We start from the raw sequence: 21,203 nt of genomic DNA on the forward strand, positions 1-21,203 counted from the left end.
CTGTCAAGAAACTTCCCCAAAGGCTAAATGATGGAAGTGTGTGTAAACAATAACTCTCAGAAAATTGTTTAATATTTCAATGTTTTTTACATTTACTCAAAATGGTGAATCCCATCTCTTTATACAGTGCATTCAGAAAATATTCAGACCCCTTCACTTTTTCCACATTTTGTTACGTTACAACCTTATTTTAAAATGGATTAAATTATTTTTTTATCATCAATCTACACACAATACTCCATAATAAAAAAACGAAAACAGGAGTTTAGAAATTTTTGCAAAATAATTAAAAATAAATCACTGAAATAACACATTTACATAAGTATTCAGACCCTTTAGTCAGTACTTTGTTGAGGCACCTTTGGCAGCGATTACAGCCTCAAGTCTTCTTGGGTATGACGCTACAAGCTAGGCACACCTGTATTTGGGAAATTTCTCCCATTCTTTTCTGCAGATCCTCTCAAGCTCTGTCAGGTTGGATGGGGAGCGTTGATGCACAGGTATTTTCAGGTCCCTCCAGAGATGTTCAATCGGGTTCAAGTCTGTGCCCTGGCTGGGCCACGCAAGGACATTCACAGACTTGTCACAAAGCCACTCCTGCGTTGTCTTGGCTGTGTGCTTAGGGTTGTTGTCCTGTTGGAAGTTGAACCTCCGCCCCAGTCTGAGGTTCAGAACGCTCTGGAGCAGGTTTTCATCAAGGATCTCTCCGTACTTTGCTCCGTTCATCTTTCCCTCGATCCTGTCTAGTCTCCCAGTTCCTGCCACAGAAAAACATCCCCTCAGCATGATGCTGCCACCACCATGCTTCACCGTAGTTATGGAATTGGCCAGGTGATGAGCAGTGCCTGATTTCCTCCAGACGTGACGCTTGGCATTCAGGCCAAAGAGTTCAATCTTGGTTTCATCGGACCAGAGAATCGTGTTTCTCATATCTTTTGGCAAAATTAAAGTGGGCTGTCATGTGCCTTTTACTGAGGCGTCAAGAGTCAAGAGAGTCAAGAGTCAATTTAATTGTCATTTGGACCCCTTGAGGTCCAAACAAAATGCCGTTTCTGCAGCCATACATTACAAACAAATAGACCCCAGACACAACATAATTTACATTTTACATAAACATCCATCACATTGCTGTGATGGAAGGCCAAAAAAAAACTTATCTCTCCACTGCACTCTTCCCCCCCCCCCCCCCCCCCCCCCCGATGTCAGAGTCAAAGTCTAAGCCCCCGGCTGGCGATGGCGATTGTCCCGCGGCCATTAAAGCCACGCCGGGTGGTGCGAGATCGCACACCGGGTCTTGGTGTTAGAGCCCCCGGCGTGCGCTCGCAGAGTCCCGCGGCCAAGCCGCGCGGGGCGGTGATGTTAGGCCCCGCTCCAGGAGCTCTTCGACCCCGCAACTCGAGCGGGAGGAGTCGCCGTTGCAGGAGCCCTGAAAAGCGGTCTCCCTCCAGGCGTGGCTTCTGTCTGGCCACTCTACCATAAAGGCCTGTTTGGTGGAGTGCTGCAGATATAGTTGTCCTTCTGGAAGGTTCTCCCATCTCCACAGAGGAACTCTGGAGCTCTGTCAGAGTGACCATCGGGTTCGTGGTCACCTCCCCGACCAATGCCCTTCTCCAACGATTGCTCAGTTTGGCCGGGCGGCCAGCTCTATGAAGAGTCCTGGTGGTTCCAAAGTTCTTCCATTTAAGAATGACGGAGGCCACTGTGCTCTTCGGGACCTGCAATACTGCAGAAATTGTTTTATATCCTTCCCCAGGTCTGTGTCTCGACACAATTCTGTCTCGGAGGTCTATGGACAATTCCTTCATCTTCATGGCTTGGTTTTTGTACTAACATGCACTGTCAACTGTGGACCTTATATAGACAGGTGTGTGCCTTTCCAAATCATGTCCAATCAATTTAATTTACCACTGGTTGTCTCCAACATCGCAAGGATAATCAATGGAAACGGGATGAACCCAAGCTCAATGTTGAGTGTCATAGCAAAGGGTCTGAATACTTATGTAAAGTGGTATTTCAGTTATTTCGCTTTAATTACTTTGCAAAAATTTCTAAGCACCTATTTTCGCTTCTTGTGTAAATTGTGTGTAGATTAATGATTTAAAAAAAATGAATAAGTGAAGAGGTCTGAATAATTTCTGAATGCATTGTAGGCTCACTGATCCTTCTCTGGTCCCTGTATGAGCAACTGAGACAGTTATTGTGATGGGACCAAGATGAGGAAGTAAAAAGGAAGGAGAGGAAAAGTGGTGTAAACCATAGTGTCAATGATACTATCAACACAGGAGGAAACCATTCACCTGATTGTACCCCTTGCTCCACTTGGTCCTTTGCGGTACAGATCCAGCTCATCAACTGCTCTTCAAATATCTCTAAATTATGATAATAAATTGGCCTCTTGTACATTGGCGTAGACGGTGCTGGTTTCGCTAAACACTTGCGCCCGGTCTGCTAGGGCCTACTGGATCTCCTCCTGTTTGCTAACCATTTTAACTCCCCATTCTCACGCTGACCTTTATGTCCTGGGCCACCTGTTGCCAGAGTTAGGTCATATGCAAACTGGAAGAACACCTTAAATTCCGCTTGTGTAATTCACAACCTAATGGTATGAATGCTGAATTCTCAAATTCAATGTTCGCTCACCCCCCCCATGCTGTACCTCACCTGGACTCACACATTTCTCCCCTCCACCCCACCTGCTTCTTTCCTCACAATCTGCAACTTCAAACCTGTCTCACACCTAATGTTCCTATCTCTAGCATTTGTTCCAACCATCTGCCTATCAAAACCATCCCTTGCCTGTGTCCACCTATTACCTACCACGCCTTGTCCTGCCTCTCTCCTTTTCCAGCTATCTTCTGCAGTCAGTCTGAAGAATGGACTCTGCAGGAAATGTCACCTCTGCATGTTCATATAGATGCTGCCTGACTTGCTGAGTTTCTCTGACACTTTGTGTCCTTTTGGACATAAACACAAATGGGTTGTTAGTACGTTTGCAGATGACATCAAGATTGCTTGGGTCGCGGATGTGCGGAAAGGCTGTCAAAGTATGGATCAGCTATTTATGCATAGGCCTGAAAATTATTTCTTCAAACCCTTTAAGTGTCTTACAATTTGCCCTGCTAGAATGTTTTAACCACTCTAACAGTGAGTGAGTTCTGGATCATAACTACTGTCAACATAAGATGAATATTGTCTCATATTCTCCTGAATATTTTTAGTTCTTCATTATTCATCTCTGTCCCTGGCCCTTGAACATCCACTAATGGGAACAACTTCTCTCTAGTTACCCTGTTAATACCTGTTGAGATCTTGCATATGTCTACCACATTTTCTTACACCAATTTGCACCCATAACAGCTGCTTCAAACTAACCTTGGAACTGAGAAGGGTCTGAAGAAGGGTCTCGACCCGAAGCGTCACCCATTCCTTCGCTCCATAGATGCTGACTCACCCACTGAGTTTCTCCAGCAATTTTGTCTACCTTCAATTGTTCCAGCATCTGCTGTTCCTTCTTAAACGTTGGAACTGATATCTCTAATCCCTGAATCCAATCTAGTAAATCATTTTTACACCTCCATATCCTTTCTAAAGCCAAAACTGTAAACAGAACTCCAGTCAAGGCCTTATCATTTTCATCAGATTCAAAGTAAACTACTTTGTTTTTGACAGCTCTACTTCTATTGGTACTGGTTTATTTTCGCATGTACTGAAATATAATGAAAAAATGTGTTGTGCGCTACCCAGTCCAATCATAGTATACATGAGTACAATCAAGCAATATGTAAGTTTGACATATTGCAAAGAGAAGAATACAAGAGTGCAGAACAGTGATAGAGCATTTCAGTTACAGAGAAAATGCAGATTAAACAAATTGCAAGATCCACGACGAGAGGTTGGTAGATGGGGAAAACATGCTATCTTATGGGATGATCGATCAGAGTGTATCATATTTGGTAAGGGGTTGGGGGGGGGGGGGGGGGTGCAGTGAAGAAGAGGAGGGGAAACCTAGTTTGCGTGATGAACTGGGCTATATCCATTATTCTCTGCAGTTTCCTGCAGTGCTGACCTGCTGAGTTACTCCACCATTTTATGTCCTTCATTCTGTTAATAAATTGTGTTTATTAAGTAACTCCCAAACATGTACATGTCTGCTGTATTTATTAAATGAATTGCACTGCATATATTTTTCTATGCACACAGCTGTGGAGTGGCATTAGATGCATGGATGTTCCCACTGGAAGATGACATACATACAAGGATACAGAAGCCAATATTATTCATCAACTCAGAAAAATTCCAGTGGCTTCCAAATATTCTGAAAATTAAACAACTTGATTCAACCACAATACAACGAAAGATGATAACAATAATGTGAGTAACTGTGCAAGTGAAGGCAAATTATGTCATTGAGTTATATTATCCAGTTTTACTGTGTCTGCTAAGTTAAGAATATTTCCAATTGTTTATAGAACACATGGAAGGTTAAAATAATAGAATAATATAGTCAAATCATCGAACGAAACATCTTTATCTGTTTTTTACAATAGGCTTTCTTAACAATAACTTGCAAAACAAAATATGGTGAAGATGTCAACGGGAGGACATTTGATTGAACTGTGAAACAGCTTGTTAATATACATTTTCTTTCAATATTCTAATTTTCTTCTCTATATTTGCTCAAATGCTCTGAATTCTTATATTTCCTGCTTTTGAATTTACCAAACATATCAATCAAAGAATATAAAAAAGAATCCAATCAAATAAAAAGCATAACTGAGTCCTTGGTATCTAGAGTCATACAAGTGATGCCTTTCTCTTCTCAAATTTTGTATGCAAAAATGTAAGTTTCAATGTGGTTTTGCAGTAACAGCCAGAAGTTTTTTGGGGGGTTTTTTAAATATTTTTATTAGAAGCAAACATATTATAAAGTATAGTTACATATAGTAAAAAAAACTTTTCATATACATCAATCATACATTATTAAAATTTTCAATTGTCGATTAATTCTGCTTCTAGTGTTTTTTTTATATAGATAGAAAGAGAGAAAAAATAATTACAAATATCAAAAAAAAGAAAAGGCGGAATGAATTACTTATTATACGTAATTGGAGATAAGTTCGTAGATTGTAAAGTATCACAGCCAGAAGTTTAACTCAAACTTCCGGTGGCGCTATGGAGTAGGAGAGACTCGCGCCAACTAGCTCCGTGAAAAAAAAACGAAAAAACGGGGGGAAAAGACAGATCCTACCTGCAGAAAACAGCACCGATTGTTTTGCAGTAGGCCCGTGACGTCATCAGGCGCGCGACACCGGCAGCATGTCGACTTAGCATACTCCCCCCCCACAAGACAAAACCCGGCAAGCCTAAAGTGGTAGGCCCAACTGAAGCCTCGGCCTCAGGTTTAACAGCATCCCGAGAAGACATCTCAAAGAAGAAGAAAAAGACTGAGATGGAAGAATTAAAAATGTTTCTTTCACAGGAAATCTCTAATTTAATGGAGGAACTTAAAAATCTTAGACAGGACTTTAAAGAAGAGCTCACATCTTTTAAAAAAGAAATTAAAGAACAAATTAAAGAAGATGTTACAGAGATGGTACACAAAGTCCCGGAAGACTGGAAATTAGATATGGAAAGAAATTTGACTCAAAATGTTGAAGAAGTAAATGAAAAACTGAATAAGATGGAATCCAGATTTGATTCTAAACTTGAACCTATCTTCCAGACATTAAACCAACACCACAAGATTGTAAAAGAACTTGAGGAACTTGCTGAGACAAGCACTGCAACTACAAAACAACTCATCACCGAGAACCAACGCCTATCAAAGTTATTGCGTCAAATAACCGAAAAATGTACAGACTTGGAGGGACGACAGAGGCGTCAGAACTTAAGAATCGTGGGCATCCAGGAAGGCAGAGAGGGGACTCGTGACCCCCGTGAATTTGCTGCAGATGTACTGAAAACAATTTTGAACCTGGATCAGGCACCATTACTTGCCCGAGCGCACAGAGTGCCGGGACGTCCCCCAAAGGTAGGCGACCGTCCAAGAATAATGATAGTAAAGGTCCAATATGACCATGTATTGGATGACATGATGAGGAAAATTGTCAAAAGCAGAAATCTTGTTAATTAAGGAGACAAGATTAGCGTATTCAGAGATTATCCTGTGGAAGTTGCTAAGAAAAGAGCATTGTTCACAGAAACAATAATACTGAAGAACATAAAGAATTTGAGATATGGACTGTTATACCCCGCAACACTAAGAGTTACTTACGAGAAGAAGGAACACTTCTTCATCAAGTATACAGAAGCATTTGAATTAGCCAAGAACATCGAGGACAAGATCGAAGATTGAAAAATATTCAACACTCAACACCTTCCTGGATACTGCTATCTCGCAGAGAAGATATGGAACTGTAAACTTTAAACTATTATATTTAAGAGTTGCCTAAAATTCGCAATAAGAATTGGGTAAATATCCTGCAACGGATATATAATATTTACATTTTAGTACTAACTTCTAACAACTATTCATGAATCAAATAATCATGAATACTAACTAACACTAACTATTGATAATTAGATTATTTGGATTATTTAAGAATTAACTAAAAGTATGAAATATAAGTAAAGTGTGATTCAGGTATTTTATAATGAAAAATGTATGGTGGCGCTCTCTCGGAAGTTTTTGTTTTTGATTATTCTTTGATAAATGTTTATATTATACAAAACTAACATTTCAATTTGAGACTACTAATTATATCATTAATGGAATATAATCATTATTTCTTTCCCCCCACAAATTGTTTGCATCGAATTGGAAACTTTCCTTTCAAGGAAAGTACGGAGCTAGTATTTTTATTGACCAAAAGCTACGGAAGTCCATAGATGCTTAGCCACATTAGGGTGGCTATCACTAACTGCACTAATTGTAGTTGTAGTTGCTTTTTCTTTTTACTTTCCACACTTTACTAATCCAATTTGCTATCACTTTTTTAATCTTATATCATATTATATTTTGTATTTGGAATGGAATTGCATATTTTATTTAAGGAGATATGTTCAGATGGAATACAGACGTGATCTAAAATTCATCTACCTGACGTTTGAGTATAAGGTAGGGTTGAGTGTGCTGAATCGTCTGCTCTACCACTTAATCACAAGATGCAAGACATGAATATAAAAATTGGGGGTGAGGGAATTAAATTCTGTAGTTGGAATGTTAAGGAGATTAATGAACCTATCAAGAGAGGTAAAGTGTTAGCTCATTTAAAATCATTGAAAACAGATATAATATTTCTCCAGGAGACACATCTTAAAAAGGAAGCACAGCACAGATTGAAAGCAAAATGGATTGCTAAAGCGTACCACTCTTCATTCTCACATAAATCTAGAGGTATTGCAATATTAATTCGTAAAGGTATACCCTTTAAACATATATCAACGATAGAAGACATTGAAGGCAGATATATTGTAATAATAGGGGAGTTATACCTAAAAAAGGTGACTCTCCTCAATGTGTATGGACCAAATTTTGATAGCCCTCTGTTTTTTAAGAGAATTCTTAACAATATCCCGGAATGTACACAACAAAACTTAATAATCGGTGGAGATTTAAATGGTACATTGGATGCTTGTTTGGATAGATCATCAACTCAAAGAAAACTAAAATCTCGATCAAGTGAATTTTTAAACTCATACATTAATACATTAAGACATGACTTCAGAATTAAGGGACAGAAGTTTAGGGGTAATATGAGGGGGAACTTCTTTACGCAGAGAGTGGTGACAGTGTGGAATGAGCTCCCAGTGGAAGTGGTGGAGGCAGGTTCATTGGTATCATTTAAAAATAAATTGGATAGGCATATGGATGAGAAGGGAATGGAGGGTTATGGTACGAGTGCAGGCAGGTGGGACTAGGGGAAAAAAATTTGTTCGGCATGGACTTGTAGGGCCGAGATGGCCTGTTTCCGTGCTGTAATTGTTATATGGTTATATGGTTAATACTACTAATATTAAGGATGTTTGGAGAATTTAAAATCCATCGGGCCGAGAATATTAATTTTACTCACTAGTACATAAAACTTACTCAAGGATAGACTGTTTTTTAGTAGATTCAAAACTTATCCCATTTACTTATAACTCGCAATATCATAACATCATAACCTCAGACCACGCTCCACTAACATTTATGATCAAACTAAACGGAATGGTAGAGACACAGTCACAATGGAGATTTAATCCCCAAATCTTAAAAGATAAGTTATGTAATGAATACCTAGTAAAACAGATTAAAATGTTTTTTGATGCTAACGATAGCCCTGAAATCTCTGCTTCCCTTCTTTGGGAAACATTTAAAGCATTTGTACGAGGAGCATTAATTTCTTCCCAATCATTTTTTAATAAAGAGAATAGGGCCAAACAACAGAAACTGGAAATGGAAATAAAGCAATTAGACACAGAAAATACAGCAGCACCATCCACGATAAAACACAATAAAATTGCAGTACTGAAATATAAACTAAACAAGATATATTCAGACCAAGTTATAAAACTTTATCAACACACAAAACATTTAAATTTTGAATTTGGTGATAAACCACAAAAACTATTAGCGCGTCAACTTCGTAAATTGGATGGGGAAAAAACAATATACAAAATTAGAACAGACAAGGGAGAAACATTAACACTGCCTAAAGATATTAATGATAGATTTCTACAATACTACCAAAAATTGTATTCATCTAAAATAACAGAATAATCAACGGGAATGGAAACATTTTTACAGAATTGTAAGCTTGCGGGTCTAGATCAGAAAGAGAGAGAATTACTAGGGGCTGAAATTACGATAAAAGACATCGAAGAGTCAATCAAATCTTTAAAAAACGGAAAGGCTAAATTCTGAATTTTATAAAATAATTTATGATTTGCTTTCCCCACGCCTACTGACAATGTACAAATACGCTTACACTCAACAGAAACTCCCAGAAACTCTAAATGAATCTACAATCATACTCATACCAAAAACGGACAAGGATCTTGAAGACCCAGGTTCATACAGAGCTATAGCCCTCTTAAATACTGATCAGAAAATATTAACTAAAATTCTATCTAATAGATTGAGTTTAGTGATCAGCAAATTAATACATCCCGACCAAACAGGGTTTATCCCAAAGCGTTATTCATTTTATAATCTGAGAAGATTATTTAATATATACTCCAATAGAATTCCTAATGCAGATCTAGCAATTATTTCGATAGATGCTGAAAAAGCATTTGACCAGATAGAATGGCCATATTTATTTGCGGTGATGGAAACATTTCAACTAGGAGAGAAGTACTGTACATGGGTTAAATTGTTATATTCTAATCCAACAGCCAGAATATTAACAAACAAAATGTTATCAACTAAATTTAATCTCTCTAGAGGCTGTAGACAAGGATGTTCATTATCCCCACTATTATTTGCTCTTGCAATCGAACCCCTAGCAGAAAGCGTTAGAAACCATTCAGGAATATACGGATACAATACTAGAGACACAAGGAATAAAATTTCCTTATATGCAGATGATGTACTAATATATATTACAAAGTTAGAAACTAGTATTCCAAACCTATTAAATCTAATAACTCAATTTGGTCAGTTTTTGGGATATAGAATTAATTGGAATAAAAGTGAAATCATGCCAATAACAAAATTCAATTTACATACAATACAACAATCCCCTTTTAAAATAGTTAAAGATAAATTTAAATACTTAGGAATCTATGTAACCAAGACATATACCTCTTTATTTAAACTAAATTTCCCACCCTTACTGAATAAACTACATAAGAATATTCAATACTGGAAAACACCTCACCGGGCCTCCCCAATAACGCCGCCGGACCCGACCTACCGGGCATTGCCGCCGGACCCGACCCCGACCCACCGGGCATCACCGCCGGACCCGACCCCGACCCACCGGGCATCGCCGCGGGACCGGGGCCTTCCCAGCATGGCCGCTGCACCGCACCCCGCTCATCTCGTCGCCTCCCCGGGCTGGCCGAGCCTTGCCGCCGCGCCGACCATCCACCCACCGGGACCTCCCACACATCGCCCGCGGACCCCGACTCAACCGACCATCGACACCAGACATCGGGTCCGCTGACCCGCGCCACCGGACTCTCACCATCGGGTCCGCTGACCCGCGCCACCGGACTCTCACCATCGGGTCCGCTGACCCCCGCCACTCCACCTCCCTCCAACAACCCACAGCCGTCGCCTTACCTGGAGCCTGGACTCTCCACTGGGCCTGAAGCCCTCACGCTGCTTACTCCCACTCTCCTGGGTTTGACTCCACTGGGTCCTAGTGCCAGTCGACCCAGCCTGGTCTACCTCAGTGGCAGTTCGACTGAGTCTCTCTCCTCCCCCCACCCCCTCTAACTGTAAGTCTCCTCCCCCCACCACCTCTAACTGTGTGGCCCCTGCCCTTCCCCACCCACACCACAGCCCTCTCTCACCCCCCCACCCCCTGACCACCCACACACCCCCCCACCACACACCGCCTCGTCCCCACCTGCCTTCCTCCGGCCCCAACCCCCATCCCTGTCGAGTGTTCACCATCCCCCCCGACGACCCCCCTCTCCAACACCGAACGGTCCGTCCTCAACAGAGGTCTTACCTTTGTCCCCCTCCGTCCCCACCTCAATGAATTCCGCGCCCACCACGACTTGGAGCGCTTCTACCGTCGCCTCCGCCTCACAGCTTTCTTCCATGGGAAGGAGTCCTCGCCCCCCACTGATGACCCCTTTTCCCGTCTCCAACGCACCCCCTCCTCGTGGAACCCCCCTCGTGGCCAATTTCCGGCTTTAGAACTTTTTATCAATAACTGCCGTCGCGACATCAACCGCCTCAACTTCTCCACTCCCCTGTCTCACTCCAATCTCTCACCACAGGAACGTTCTGCCATCGACTCACTCCGCAACAACCCAGATTTGGTTATCAAACCCGCTGACAAGGGAGGTGCCGTGGTAGTCTGGCGCGCCGATCTCTACAAAGCTGAGGCCACGCGCCAACTATCGGACACCTCCTCCTACTTACCCCTGGACCATGACCCCACTGACGAGCACCAGGCCACCATCTCCAGCACCATCACCAACTTCATCCACTCCAATGCCCTACCCGACCGAGCCTCCAACCTCATCGTTCCCCAGCCCCGCACAGCCCGATTTTACCTTCTCCCTAAAATCCACAAACCTGATTGTCCCGGAAGACCCATTGTCTCCGCCTGTTCGTGCCCCACCGAACTCATTTCCAAATACCTTGACTCCATCCTATCACCCTTGGTTAAATCCCTCCCTACCTATGTCCAAGACACCTCAGACACTCTCCGTCGTCTCCGCGCATTCAATTCTCTAGGCCCTCACCCCCTCATCTTCACCATGGACGTCCAATCACTATACACCTCCATCCCCCACCACGATGGTCTCACAGCCCTCCGGTTCTTCCTCGACCAGAGAAGCAACCCATACCCAGCCACTGACACTCTCCTCCGCCTAGCGGAGCTGGTCCTTACCCTCAATAACTTTGCGTTCGACTCCTCCCACTTCCTCCAAATACAAGGCGTAGCTATGGGCACACGCATGGGCCCCAGCTATGCCTGCCTATTTGTAGGTTACGTCGAGCAATCCTTGTTCAATACATACCAGGGCCCCATCCCCAACCTCTACCTCCGCTACATCGACGACTGCTTTGGTGCCACCTCCTGCACCCGCACACAACTGACTGACTTCATTCACTTCACCACTAATTTCCATCCGGCACTGAAATACACCTGGACCATTTCCGACACTTCCCTACCATTCCTTGACCTCACTATCTCCATTGCAGGTGATAGACTTCTAACCGACATACACTATAAACCCACTGACTCCCATGGCTATCTGGACTACACTTCTTCCCACCCTGCTTCCTGTAAGGACTCCATCCCCTACTCCCAATTCCTCCGTCTACGCCGCATCTGCTCCACGGATGAGGCGTTCCACACCAGGACATCTGAAATGTCCTCACTATTCAGGGAACGGGGGTTCCCCTCCTCCACCATAAATGAGGCTCGCACCAGGGTCTCTTCCATACCCCGCAACACTGCTCTCTCTCCCCATCCCCGCACTCGCAACAAGGGCCGAGTCCCCCTAGTCCTCACCTTTCACCCCACCAGCCGTCACATACAAAAAATAATCCTCCGTCAGTTTCGCCACCTCCAACGTGACCCCACTACTCGCCACATCTTCCCATCTCCCCCCATATCTGCCTTCCGCAAAGACCGCTCCCTCCATAACTCCCTTGTCAATTCTTCCCTTCCCTCTCGGTCCACCCCCTCCCCGGGCACTTTCCCTTTGCGGCCGCAGAGAGATGCAACACTTGTCCCTTTACCTCCCCCCTCGACTCCGTTCAAGGACCCAAGCAGTCGTTCCAGGTGCGACAGAGGTTTACCTGCATCTCTTCCAACCTCATCTATTGCGTCCGCTGCTCTAGATGCCAGCAGATCTATATCGGTGAGACCAAGCGGAGGTTGGGCGATCGTTTCGCCGAACACCTCCGCTCGGTCCGCAATAACCAAGCTGACCTCCCGGTGGCTCAGCACTTCAACTCCCCCTCCCACTCCGCCTCCGACCTCTCTGTCCTGGGTCTCCTCCATGGCCACAGCGAGCAGCACCGGAAATTGGAGGAACAGCACCTCATATTCCGTTTGGGGAGTCTACACCCCCGGGGCATGAACATCGAATTCTCCCAATTCTGTTAGTCCTTGCTGTCTCCTCCCCTTCCTCAGCTCCCCTGCTGTCTCCTCCCACCCTCCAGCCTTCTGGCTACTCCTCCTTTTCCCTTTCTTGTCCCCACCCCCGATCAGTCTGAAGAAGGGTTTCGGCCCGAAACGTTGCCTATTTCCTTCGCTCCATAGATGCTGCTGCACCCGCTGAGTTTCTCCAGCTTTTCTGTGTAACACTGGAAAACACTCCCCATTTCTATGCTTGGGAGAATTAATGCTATAAAAATGATTTTTTTTTACCGCAACTGCTGTATCTATTTCAATTAATTCCGATATATATCCCAAAAACTTTTTCAAAAAAGTCGACTCCATTGTTACAAGTTTTGTCTGGGATTATAAGAATCATAGAATAAGTAAAAAACATTTATGTAAGTCACAGATAAATGGAGGTTTGGCTTTGCCAAATTTTTTATTTTATTTTTGGGCAGTCCATATTAAAAACATGAATTTCTGGCTGGAAGAAATGGATCGACAACCAGATTGGTTAATGATGGAAAAGGAAGACTGTCTACCTTTTGAAATAGGTTCGATCATATTTGCCCCCACAAAACTGCACAAAAAAACCTATAAAGAAAACCCCATAATACATAGTGGAATACGAATTTGGAAACAAATACAAAAAGATTTAAAATTGAATAATATACCACTATGCCTTCCCATTGTAAACAATCCTTTGTTCAAATCATCCTTTATGGACAAAGGTTTCACACAATGGAAAAAATATGGTATCAAAAATATTGGACATCTTTATGGGAAAGGCACTTTTCTTTCATTTCAAGAGTTACAACAGAATTATGGACTGCACTCAAATAATTTCTTCAGATATCTACAAATTAGAGATTATGTTAAATCTAATACACAAGTCTACAGGAGTAGGGAATCAGAAATTCTTGATGAATGTTTGAACAAGCATCCTAATACTGAAAAGCTAATAGCTTATATTTATAACACCCTACTAAACAACGAGGTACCACCGACCGAACCATATAGATACAAATGGGAAAATGAAATAGGTCACCCTATAACGAAAGATATGTGGGACGAAAGTTTACAACAAATACATCAAAGTTCATTAAATGCCAGACATACTTTAATACAATTCAAGGTATTACATAGACTACACTACTCTAAAATAAATCTTCCCACAAATCTCTCCTATTTGTGATAAATGTCTACATCTAGAGGCTAATTTAACACATACGTTTGCAAACTGTATAAAACTTAAACATTTCTGGACTGATATTTTTGAAACAATTTCAGAAGTTATTAATACAAAACTGGACCCAGACACAAAATTAATAATACTTGGAATATCAGAACAAAGTTTAACACTCACAACAAACCAATGAAATTTCCTCGACTACAGTATAATAATCGGGAAAAAATTAATATTAAAATTTTGCAAGGGCCCTACAACCCCCACAATTAAAATGTGGATTATGGAAATGTCGGAGACCCTATACTTAGAAAGAATTAGACTCGTCTTAATGGACAAACAAGATCTTTTCGATAAAATCTGGGCTCCATTCATTAACTATCTGAAGGGATAGATTGGCACAGCACGAGGACCCAACTGAAACTTGAACTCAGGATCAGATGAAAAGCTATATTTTATAATCTACGAACCTATCTCCATTGACGTATTATAGGCAACCCATTCCACCTCTTCCGCTTCTCTGTTTTTTTTAAATTTGTAACTTTCTATCCTCTCTTTCTCTCTCTTGCTATAAAAGATAAAAAATACTAGAAGCAGAATTGATAATTGAAAATTTTAACAATGTATGATTGATGTATATGAAAAGTATTTTTATTATAATATGTAACTATACTTTATAATATGTCTACTTCTAATAAAAATATTAAAAAAAAAAAAAAAAAAAAAGTTTAACTCAAACTCCAGGAATCTAAGCCAGAGTCCAAAAAAAACCAAGTTTGAGGCTCTGGTTTTTGTTGTCTGATGTGAAAAGGCACTGGAGTTTAGTTTATTGTCACGTGTACCGAGGTACAGTGAAAGGCTTTTGTTGCATGCTAACAAGTCAGCGGAATTACAAGATAAAGGGAATAACGTGAATAACATTTAGTGCAAGATGAAGCCAGTAAAGACCGATCAAAGATAGTAGAATGTTGCTGGGATGTTAAGGAGCACATTAGATTAATAGGAATCAGTAGTATGCTTGACAGGAGATGCTTCACTGTCAGGGTGGCACGGTAGTAAAGTTGTTCTTTACAGCGCCACAGACCCAGATTCAATCCTGACCATCAAAAGTCACTTCATGTTAAACCATCATGAAGGATACCAAAGCTAGCAAAAGCAGAAGAGCAGAGGTATTTTATTAGTGATTGACCAAAGATAGCCCTCAAACAACATCTTTAAAATCGGCTATGTATCTGGTCATTTGATACTTGTACATAAACTGGCATGAAGGCGACTCCCCGGCAACCACCCGCGAACATGTGGCGACTGCATAGTCTCCTGCAGTCACCTAAAAAATTATTTTTGTATATAGTGATGCAATTGAAGATCATGAAGCATTTTGAGGTGTCCCAGAACAAAAAGAACATAAATGCAACTTGGTTTATAAAATAACATAATTCAGCAGTAGTAAACTTAGAGTAACAGAGTATCTCCAAAAGCCCAAACCAATCAAAATTATTGCTTGTTGTATGATTATCATTAAATATTTTATATGAGCTTTAATCTGTGCTATTGTTAAATTAGTGTTACATCTGTTTGTGTGAGGCTCTAATCATTTAATATAGAAAGGAACTTTACTGAGATGCAAGGTAAGAATAAACAAAAAAAGACGACTAACTAGTCTGAGTTGAATTTTAAGTTGCAAGAGCTCTGTGAGAGACTTGGGAGCATGGTGCATGAAGGCAATGCCAATCAGACAAAAATAATCCCGTACAGTAGAGTAGATTCGAAAATGGGATAGAGTAAGACAAACAGCTGAAGTAACTAAATTTTGATTTTGACTGAGATAATTTAGGTCAGTGATGGCAGCAGTGAAGGCAATTGGTCTCTTTATGAGTCCAACAAAGTCTGCTGTTTGGTAAATACGCTTTAATTTATACAACAATTTTCTGTGAAGGCAAGACATCCATCCTACTTTCCATTGAATTATTTTATTTTATCCTGAGGGTGAGAAACTTCCATTTTGCTCAGAAGTAAACCAATGCCAATACAATGCAACTCAATTAAATTTGTTTGTGTTGTCTTTATAAAATTTCCACATCACTGAGGGAGCAGCGACCTACTCCATGTTAAAATAAGGGTATCACATTTGTAATTCACCCCTCTCTTCCGGGGCCACACCCTCTTTCATAATTCCCACCACTTCAGAAAAATGATTTGGTCTGTAGTATTTTTAGAGTTTCTTTATGCAGTCTTAAAAAGTCAAATTTACTTTTATAGAAACTATAGTCAGTTTCACAATTATTTGAAGCTATTACACTATATAGATGGTAGACAAAATTGCTGGAGAAACTCAGTCACTTGCACAATTATGATTCAGTAAACAGTAGCATGCATGCATTAATGAAACACTACAAGTAATAAAAATGGATGGCTTTGATGTCAAATTAATTGGAGAACCATAAAGTTATTTGCAAACTGTTATTTTCTCAGATTCCTTAGTTTCCACAACAGATACATATGAAATTTATTATGCTTTAATTTGGTTCACTGAAGCTTCTTTATTTTACTCAAATTCTTCTTAGGGGAACAGTTCACCAGAGTTTCCCTGATTTTACATTTTTGACTGGCCATTTCATTGGAAGGATGTTTGGGCTGAAAGGAACAATAGATCCCCATATAGCAATTGATATTAGCAACAAAGCTGCTTTAGCATTTATGCAAAGGCACTTGGGTAAGTAAATAATACATTTTTCGTAATGAAATATAAAATACAGAAATCAAGTTTTATAATTTCAGGTATCAGATAGTTATTTTGGAGATGATGGGAAAGCATCAACAATGGTAATGGTAACATGATTGCAATCAAAGAACAGCAGGGAAAATATTTTTCTGTGGGCAGTGCTTTGGATATTTGTCGATCTTTTTTGCTTGAAATGCGAATGGTATGTTGGCCTATATAATAAGAGGAATCGAATATAAGAGCAAAGAGGTCCTGCAGTTGTACAGAGCCCTAGTGAGACCACACCTGGAGCATTGTGTGCAGTTTTGGTCCCCTAATTTGAGGAAGGACATTCTTGCTGTTAAGGGAGTGCAGCGTAGGTTTAGAAGGTTAATTCCCGGGATGGCGAGACTGTCATATGCTGAGAGAATGGAGCAGCTGGGCTTGTACACTCTGGAGCTTAGAAGGATGAGAGGGGATCTCATTGAAACATACAAGATTGTTAAGGGTTTGGACATGCTAGAGGCAGGAAACATGTTCCGGATGTTGGTGGAGTCCAGAACCAGGGGCCACAGTCTAAGAATAAGGAGTAAGCCATTTAGAACGGAGATGACGAAACACAATTTCTCACAGAGAGTTGTGAGTCTGTGGAATTCTCTGCCTCAGAGGGCGGTGGAGGCAGGTTCTCTGGATGGTTTCAAGAGAGAGCTAGATAGGGCTCTTGAAAATAGTGGAGTCGGGGTATGGGGAGAAGGCAGGAACGGGGTACTGATTGGGGATGATCAACCATGATCACATTGAATGACGGTGCTGGCTCGAAGGCTGAATGGCCTACTCCTGCACCTATTGTCTATTGAAACCTTTTTAAAATTGTATTTCCAATAGAAAATATGTTTATGTTAAATCAGTAGCATAAAATTCAATGACACCACGTACATGTGCATTAAATAAATATCTAGGATCATAGTAAAAGCACCTCCTGTAGAGTTCCAAGTTTATAATAAAAATTCCAGAATTATTCCTGTAGGAGCAGGTAAAGGGACAAATCTTCCTATATGACAAATTTAAATTCTACCTTGAATTAATGGATTAATGTTTCTGGATTAATCTGAACATATTTTATTTTCTAGGTCTTCAGCAAGATTTTGATCAGTGGGACGCTCTTATTGATGGAAAAGGAGAACATATTATTCCTGGCACAAATGTTCCTCTGCCTCCATCAAATTCTCAATCTACACAATGACTATGCCGCCTTTGAATATACCCCAGAAAAATGTGTGCACTGATTTACCTGTAGTAAATAGTGTGCACTATATAGCCCTTTTTAATATCATCAGCCATACAAAACTCATTACCTCCATAATTTTGTTTCCTTTTGTTGCTTGTAGACCCATGTTTCACAAACATTACAATATTCAGGTTACTGTCTAATTATTCTAGTATTAAGACAGTGGGATGCAAGTGTGAGGTATCCAAATGTTTATATATTTTAACCGATGTTTCATATACTAAATTGCCACAGCTTTTAAAGTGGTGAATTATTAGATTAAGTATTTTAATATTGAACCCAATGTTTAAATCTCCAGTACATTTTTTACTCGCCACGCTGTTTTGAAGCTGTAAATTAATTCTTTGACTGATTACAATAATTCTCAAAACCAAAAGTGTAAATTAGATTTCTGGAGGGTGATTGTGAAGTTTTTCTCTGCACTGTTAGCTAAAATTTTTAATTCCATCCGGAGAAAGAAATAAGATCAAAATGTTGCTGAAGATCTGGTAATAAAGTTTGTTCAGATTAATCCAGATTCTTTGCATTGTTTCCTTCTCCCAATGGATTTTTAAAATTAACACTGATCTCTCTTTTCACAGTAGCAAAACTTTGCATTTGGTCGATTTGTTGAATAACTAAGCTTTTTTTAAATCATTGGTCAAATGTGTCCATGGTAACCTCCTCAGACTCCAAGTGCTGTTTGGTTCATCAGGAGCAAAGTAAAACTGCTACACCATTACAACTACATGCATTGTACTCCCCATTTCTACTGACTGCCCAGTTAAAATATTGACAATGCTTTCAGCAAATGATGCATTAGACCCAATTAACACAAGTACAGTTATGTGTTGGCATTTTAATGGGCCTGTCCAACTTAGGTGATTTTTCAGCGGACTGCCGGCGACTGTCAAATTGCCGGCAGTCGCCTGAAAAACTGGCAACTGGAACGGCGACTGTCAAGAGTGGAACACACCCACACACACATCGCTTCTTTCACCAGCCCGTTATGCAGGCGGGGGGACAGGGCAAGCGGGGGGAGCGCGTTCTAAAAAATTCACACGGTGCAAAGCCAAGGTGAAACAGACACACACACCACGATAAACAGGAAGGTTGGCTCTGTAAAAAGACAGCTAAAGTACAGTCTGCGGTAAGTCCTTTAAAAGAGGGGGAGGAGAAGGAGTGGAGACAACTTTTAAGAAGTCAGAGATAAACGGCTGTGAAGCTTGGCGGACATTTAACATTACCGGTCAGTTATCCTTGGTTCTGAAAACTACTGCTTACCTTTTTTTTCCCAATGAGCCAATGAAATTCACTGGTCAGCACTGGCTACAACCTGCGAGAACCTTCGACCTCCTGGCGACCCACCTACGGCACGAGAATTCTCACTACTCTCCAAGGCGGCTTCATTCTAGTCGCCGCTAATTTTTCAACATGTCGAAAAATTCACAGCGACCATAATGAGGCCGCGACTAGTTCCCAGAATGCTGGAACTCCTCGCGACCATGAAGGTGACTCCCCGGGAACCATCCGCGAACATATGGCGACTGCATAGTCTGCAGTCGCCTAAAAAGTCGCCTAAGTGGGACAGGCCCATAAGTAAAACAGAATTTTCAATTCCTGAAGACACTTTGTCAAATAAATAAAAAACTCTGTTCACCTTCACCAGCTCTTTGTCACTTGCACATTTATATATATCCACATTAAATAGAATGAAAATCAGACAGCGTTTAGTTGCAATTGGTCAATCCACTACATACAGGCCAAGATGATTATTAAAATCTTTCTGCAATTTACAGAAACTTTAATGAGTTTTCTATGACTAAGAGGTTACGGCAAGCTCATCTTTTCACTTAAAATTAGAATTGCTTTTCATAACTATCTTCTCATCTCAGCTAGTACCCATCTGGCAGCTTTCAACAGGAATGTGAAAGCTGGAATTATACTGCCTGCAGAACTTGCTGATCATAGAAGCCTAAGTTTTCTACACATGAACAGGTTAACGACCACCTAGCCTAGTGATAATTGTAATGACAGAGGTCAACCAAACAGATGACTTTGGTCTCCAATCAGAATTGAGCAGCACAAGTTAATCACCTACTTTTTTTCATTGTGTAACACATGAATGCATTATTGCTGATGTAGAAAACTTTATTCTGCAACCAGTATTTGTGCTTTTTTGTTTTGGAGGTGGGGAGAAGAGGTGTTGGTGCAATTATTTTCAAATGGATTGTATAAACTGGTCAGCACCTGTGGATATCATTATAAATGCTTTTTGTTCAAAAATGATTTATCCGACTGAGGTCCAAATTGGTTTCAGAACTATTAAACAAATTTAGATACATTGCTCTGGAATGACTCAATAATATGGATCATTTTTTAAAGTTACTATTAACTATTAAAAGTTACTATTAAGGTATAGGTGACGTTTTGGGTTGAGACCCTTCTTTGAAGTTTGAATTTCTGCTGTCCATAATTTGTATTTAAACATTTTTTAATTAGCTTTAAATAATTTCATAACAAAACTACCTGAATAATGAATACCCTTCTCGACCCAAAACGTCACCTATTCCTTCTTTCCATAGGTGCTGCCTCACCCGCTGAGTTTCTCCAGCATTTTTGTCCGCCTTCAATTTTTCCAGCAGATGCAGTTCTTTCTTAAACATGTGCTGTTTAAATGTTATTTTAGATGACCAGAGAATAAAAGGTGCTATTTAAATACCATGCTTCTTTTCCAAGTCCTCTTTAATCCTGTTTTGTTCATTTAAACTAATCTTTCAGGTAGTTTTATTATGAAATTATTTTAAGCTAATTATAAAATGTTTAAATACAAATTATGGATAGCAGAAATTCAAACTTCAATCAATAATTGAATGTATCCAAAAATTACGTGGAAAGTTAGCCATAAGGTCATAATAGAATTAGGCCATTCAGCCCATCGTCAGCTCCACCATTCAATCATGGCTGATCTATCTCTCTCTCAACATCATTTTCCCACCTTCTCCCCATAACCCCTGATGCCCATACTAATCAAGAATCTATCTGCCTTAAAAATATCCATTGACTTGTCCACTGCCTATGACTAAAGACATTCCACCTCATCTTCTTCCTAAGGGAACGTCCTTTAATTCTGAGGCTATGACCTCTATTGGAAATGTCCTCTCCACTCTATTCGATAAGTTTCAATGAGGTCCCCTGCTCATACTTCTAAACTCCAGCGAGTACAGGCCCCAGTGCTGTCAAACCATGTCCATTCATGGCTGATGAGTC

General features: G+C 40.7%; 1 protein-coding gene across 5 annotated transcripts in view; it reads left to right on the forward strand.

The window, feature by feature from the left end:
- pla2g7 (phospholipase A2, group VII (platelet-activating factor acetylhydrolase, plasma)) overlaps positions 1-20,669 on the forward strand; it is a 110,640-nt gene extending 89,971 nt beyond the window's left edge. For 3 of the 5 annotated variants that reach the window (XM_055635354.1, XM_055635353.1, XM_055635355.1), the window contains exons 9-11: positions 4,201-4,371; positions 16,530-16,678; positions 17,797-20,666. In XM_055635354.1, coding sequence (XP_055491329.1) covers positions 4,201-4,371; positions 16,530-16,678; positions 17,797-17,909 — 433 coding nt within the window. In that variant the 3' untranslated portion in view covers positions 17,910-20,666. Of the gene's footprint in view, positions 1-4,200; positions 4,372-16,529; positions 16,679-17,796 lie in introns of all 5 variants that reach the window. The other 2 variants (XM_055635356.1, XM_055635352.1) reach the window with 2 other exon arrangements.
- The last annotated feature ends 534 nt before the right edge of the window (positions 20,670-21,203 follow it).

Source organism: Leucoraja erinacea, chromosome 5 (assembly GCF_028641065.1).
Source record: "Leucoraja erinacea ecotype New England chromosome 5, Leri_hhj_1, whole genome shotgun sequence".
Taxonomy (NCBI): Eukaryota; Metazoa; Chordata; class Chondrichthyes; order Rajiformes; family Rajidae; genus Leucoraja; species Leucoraja erinaceus.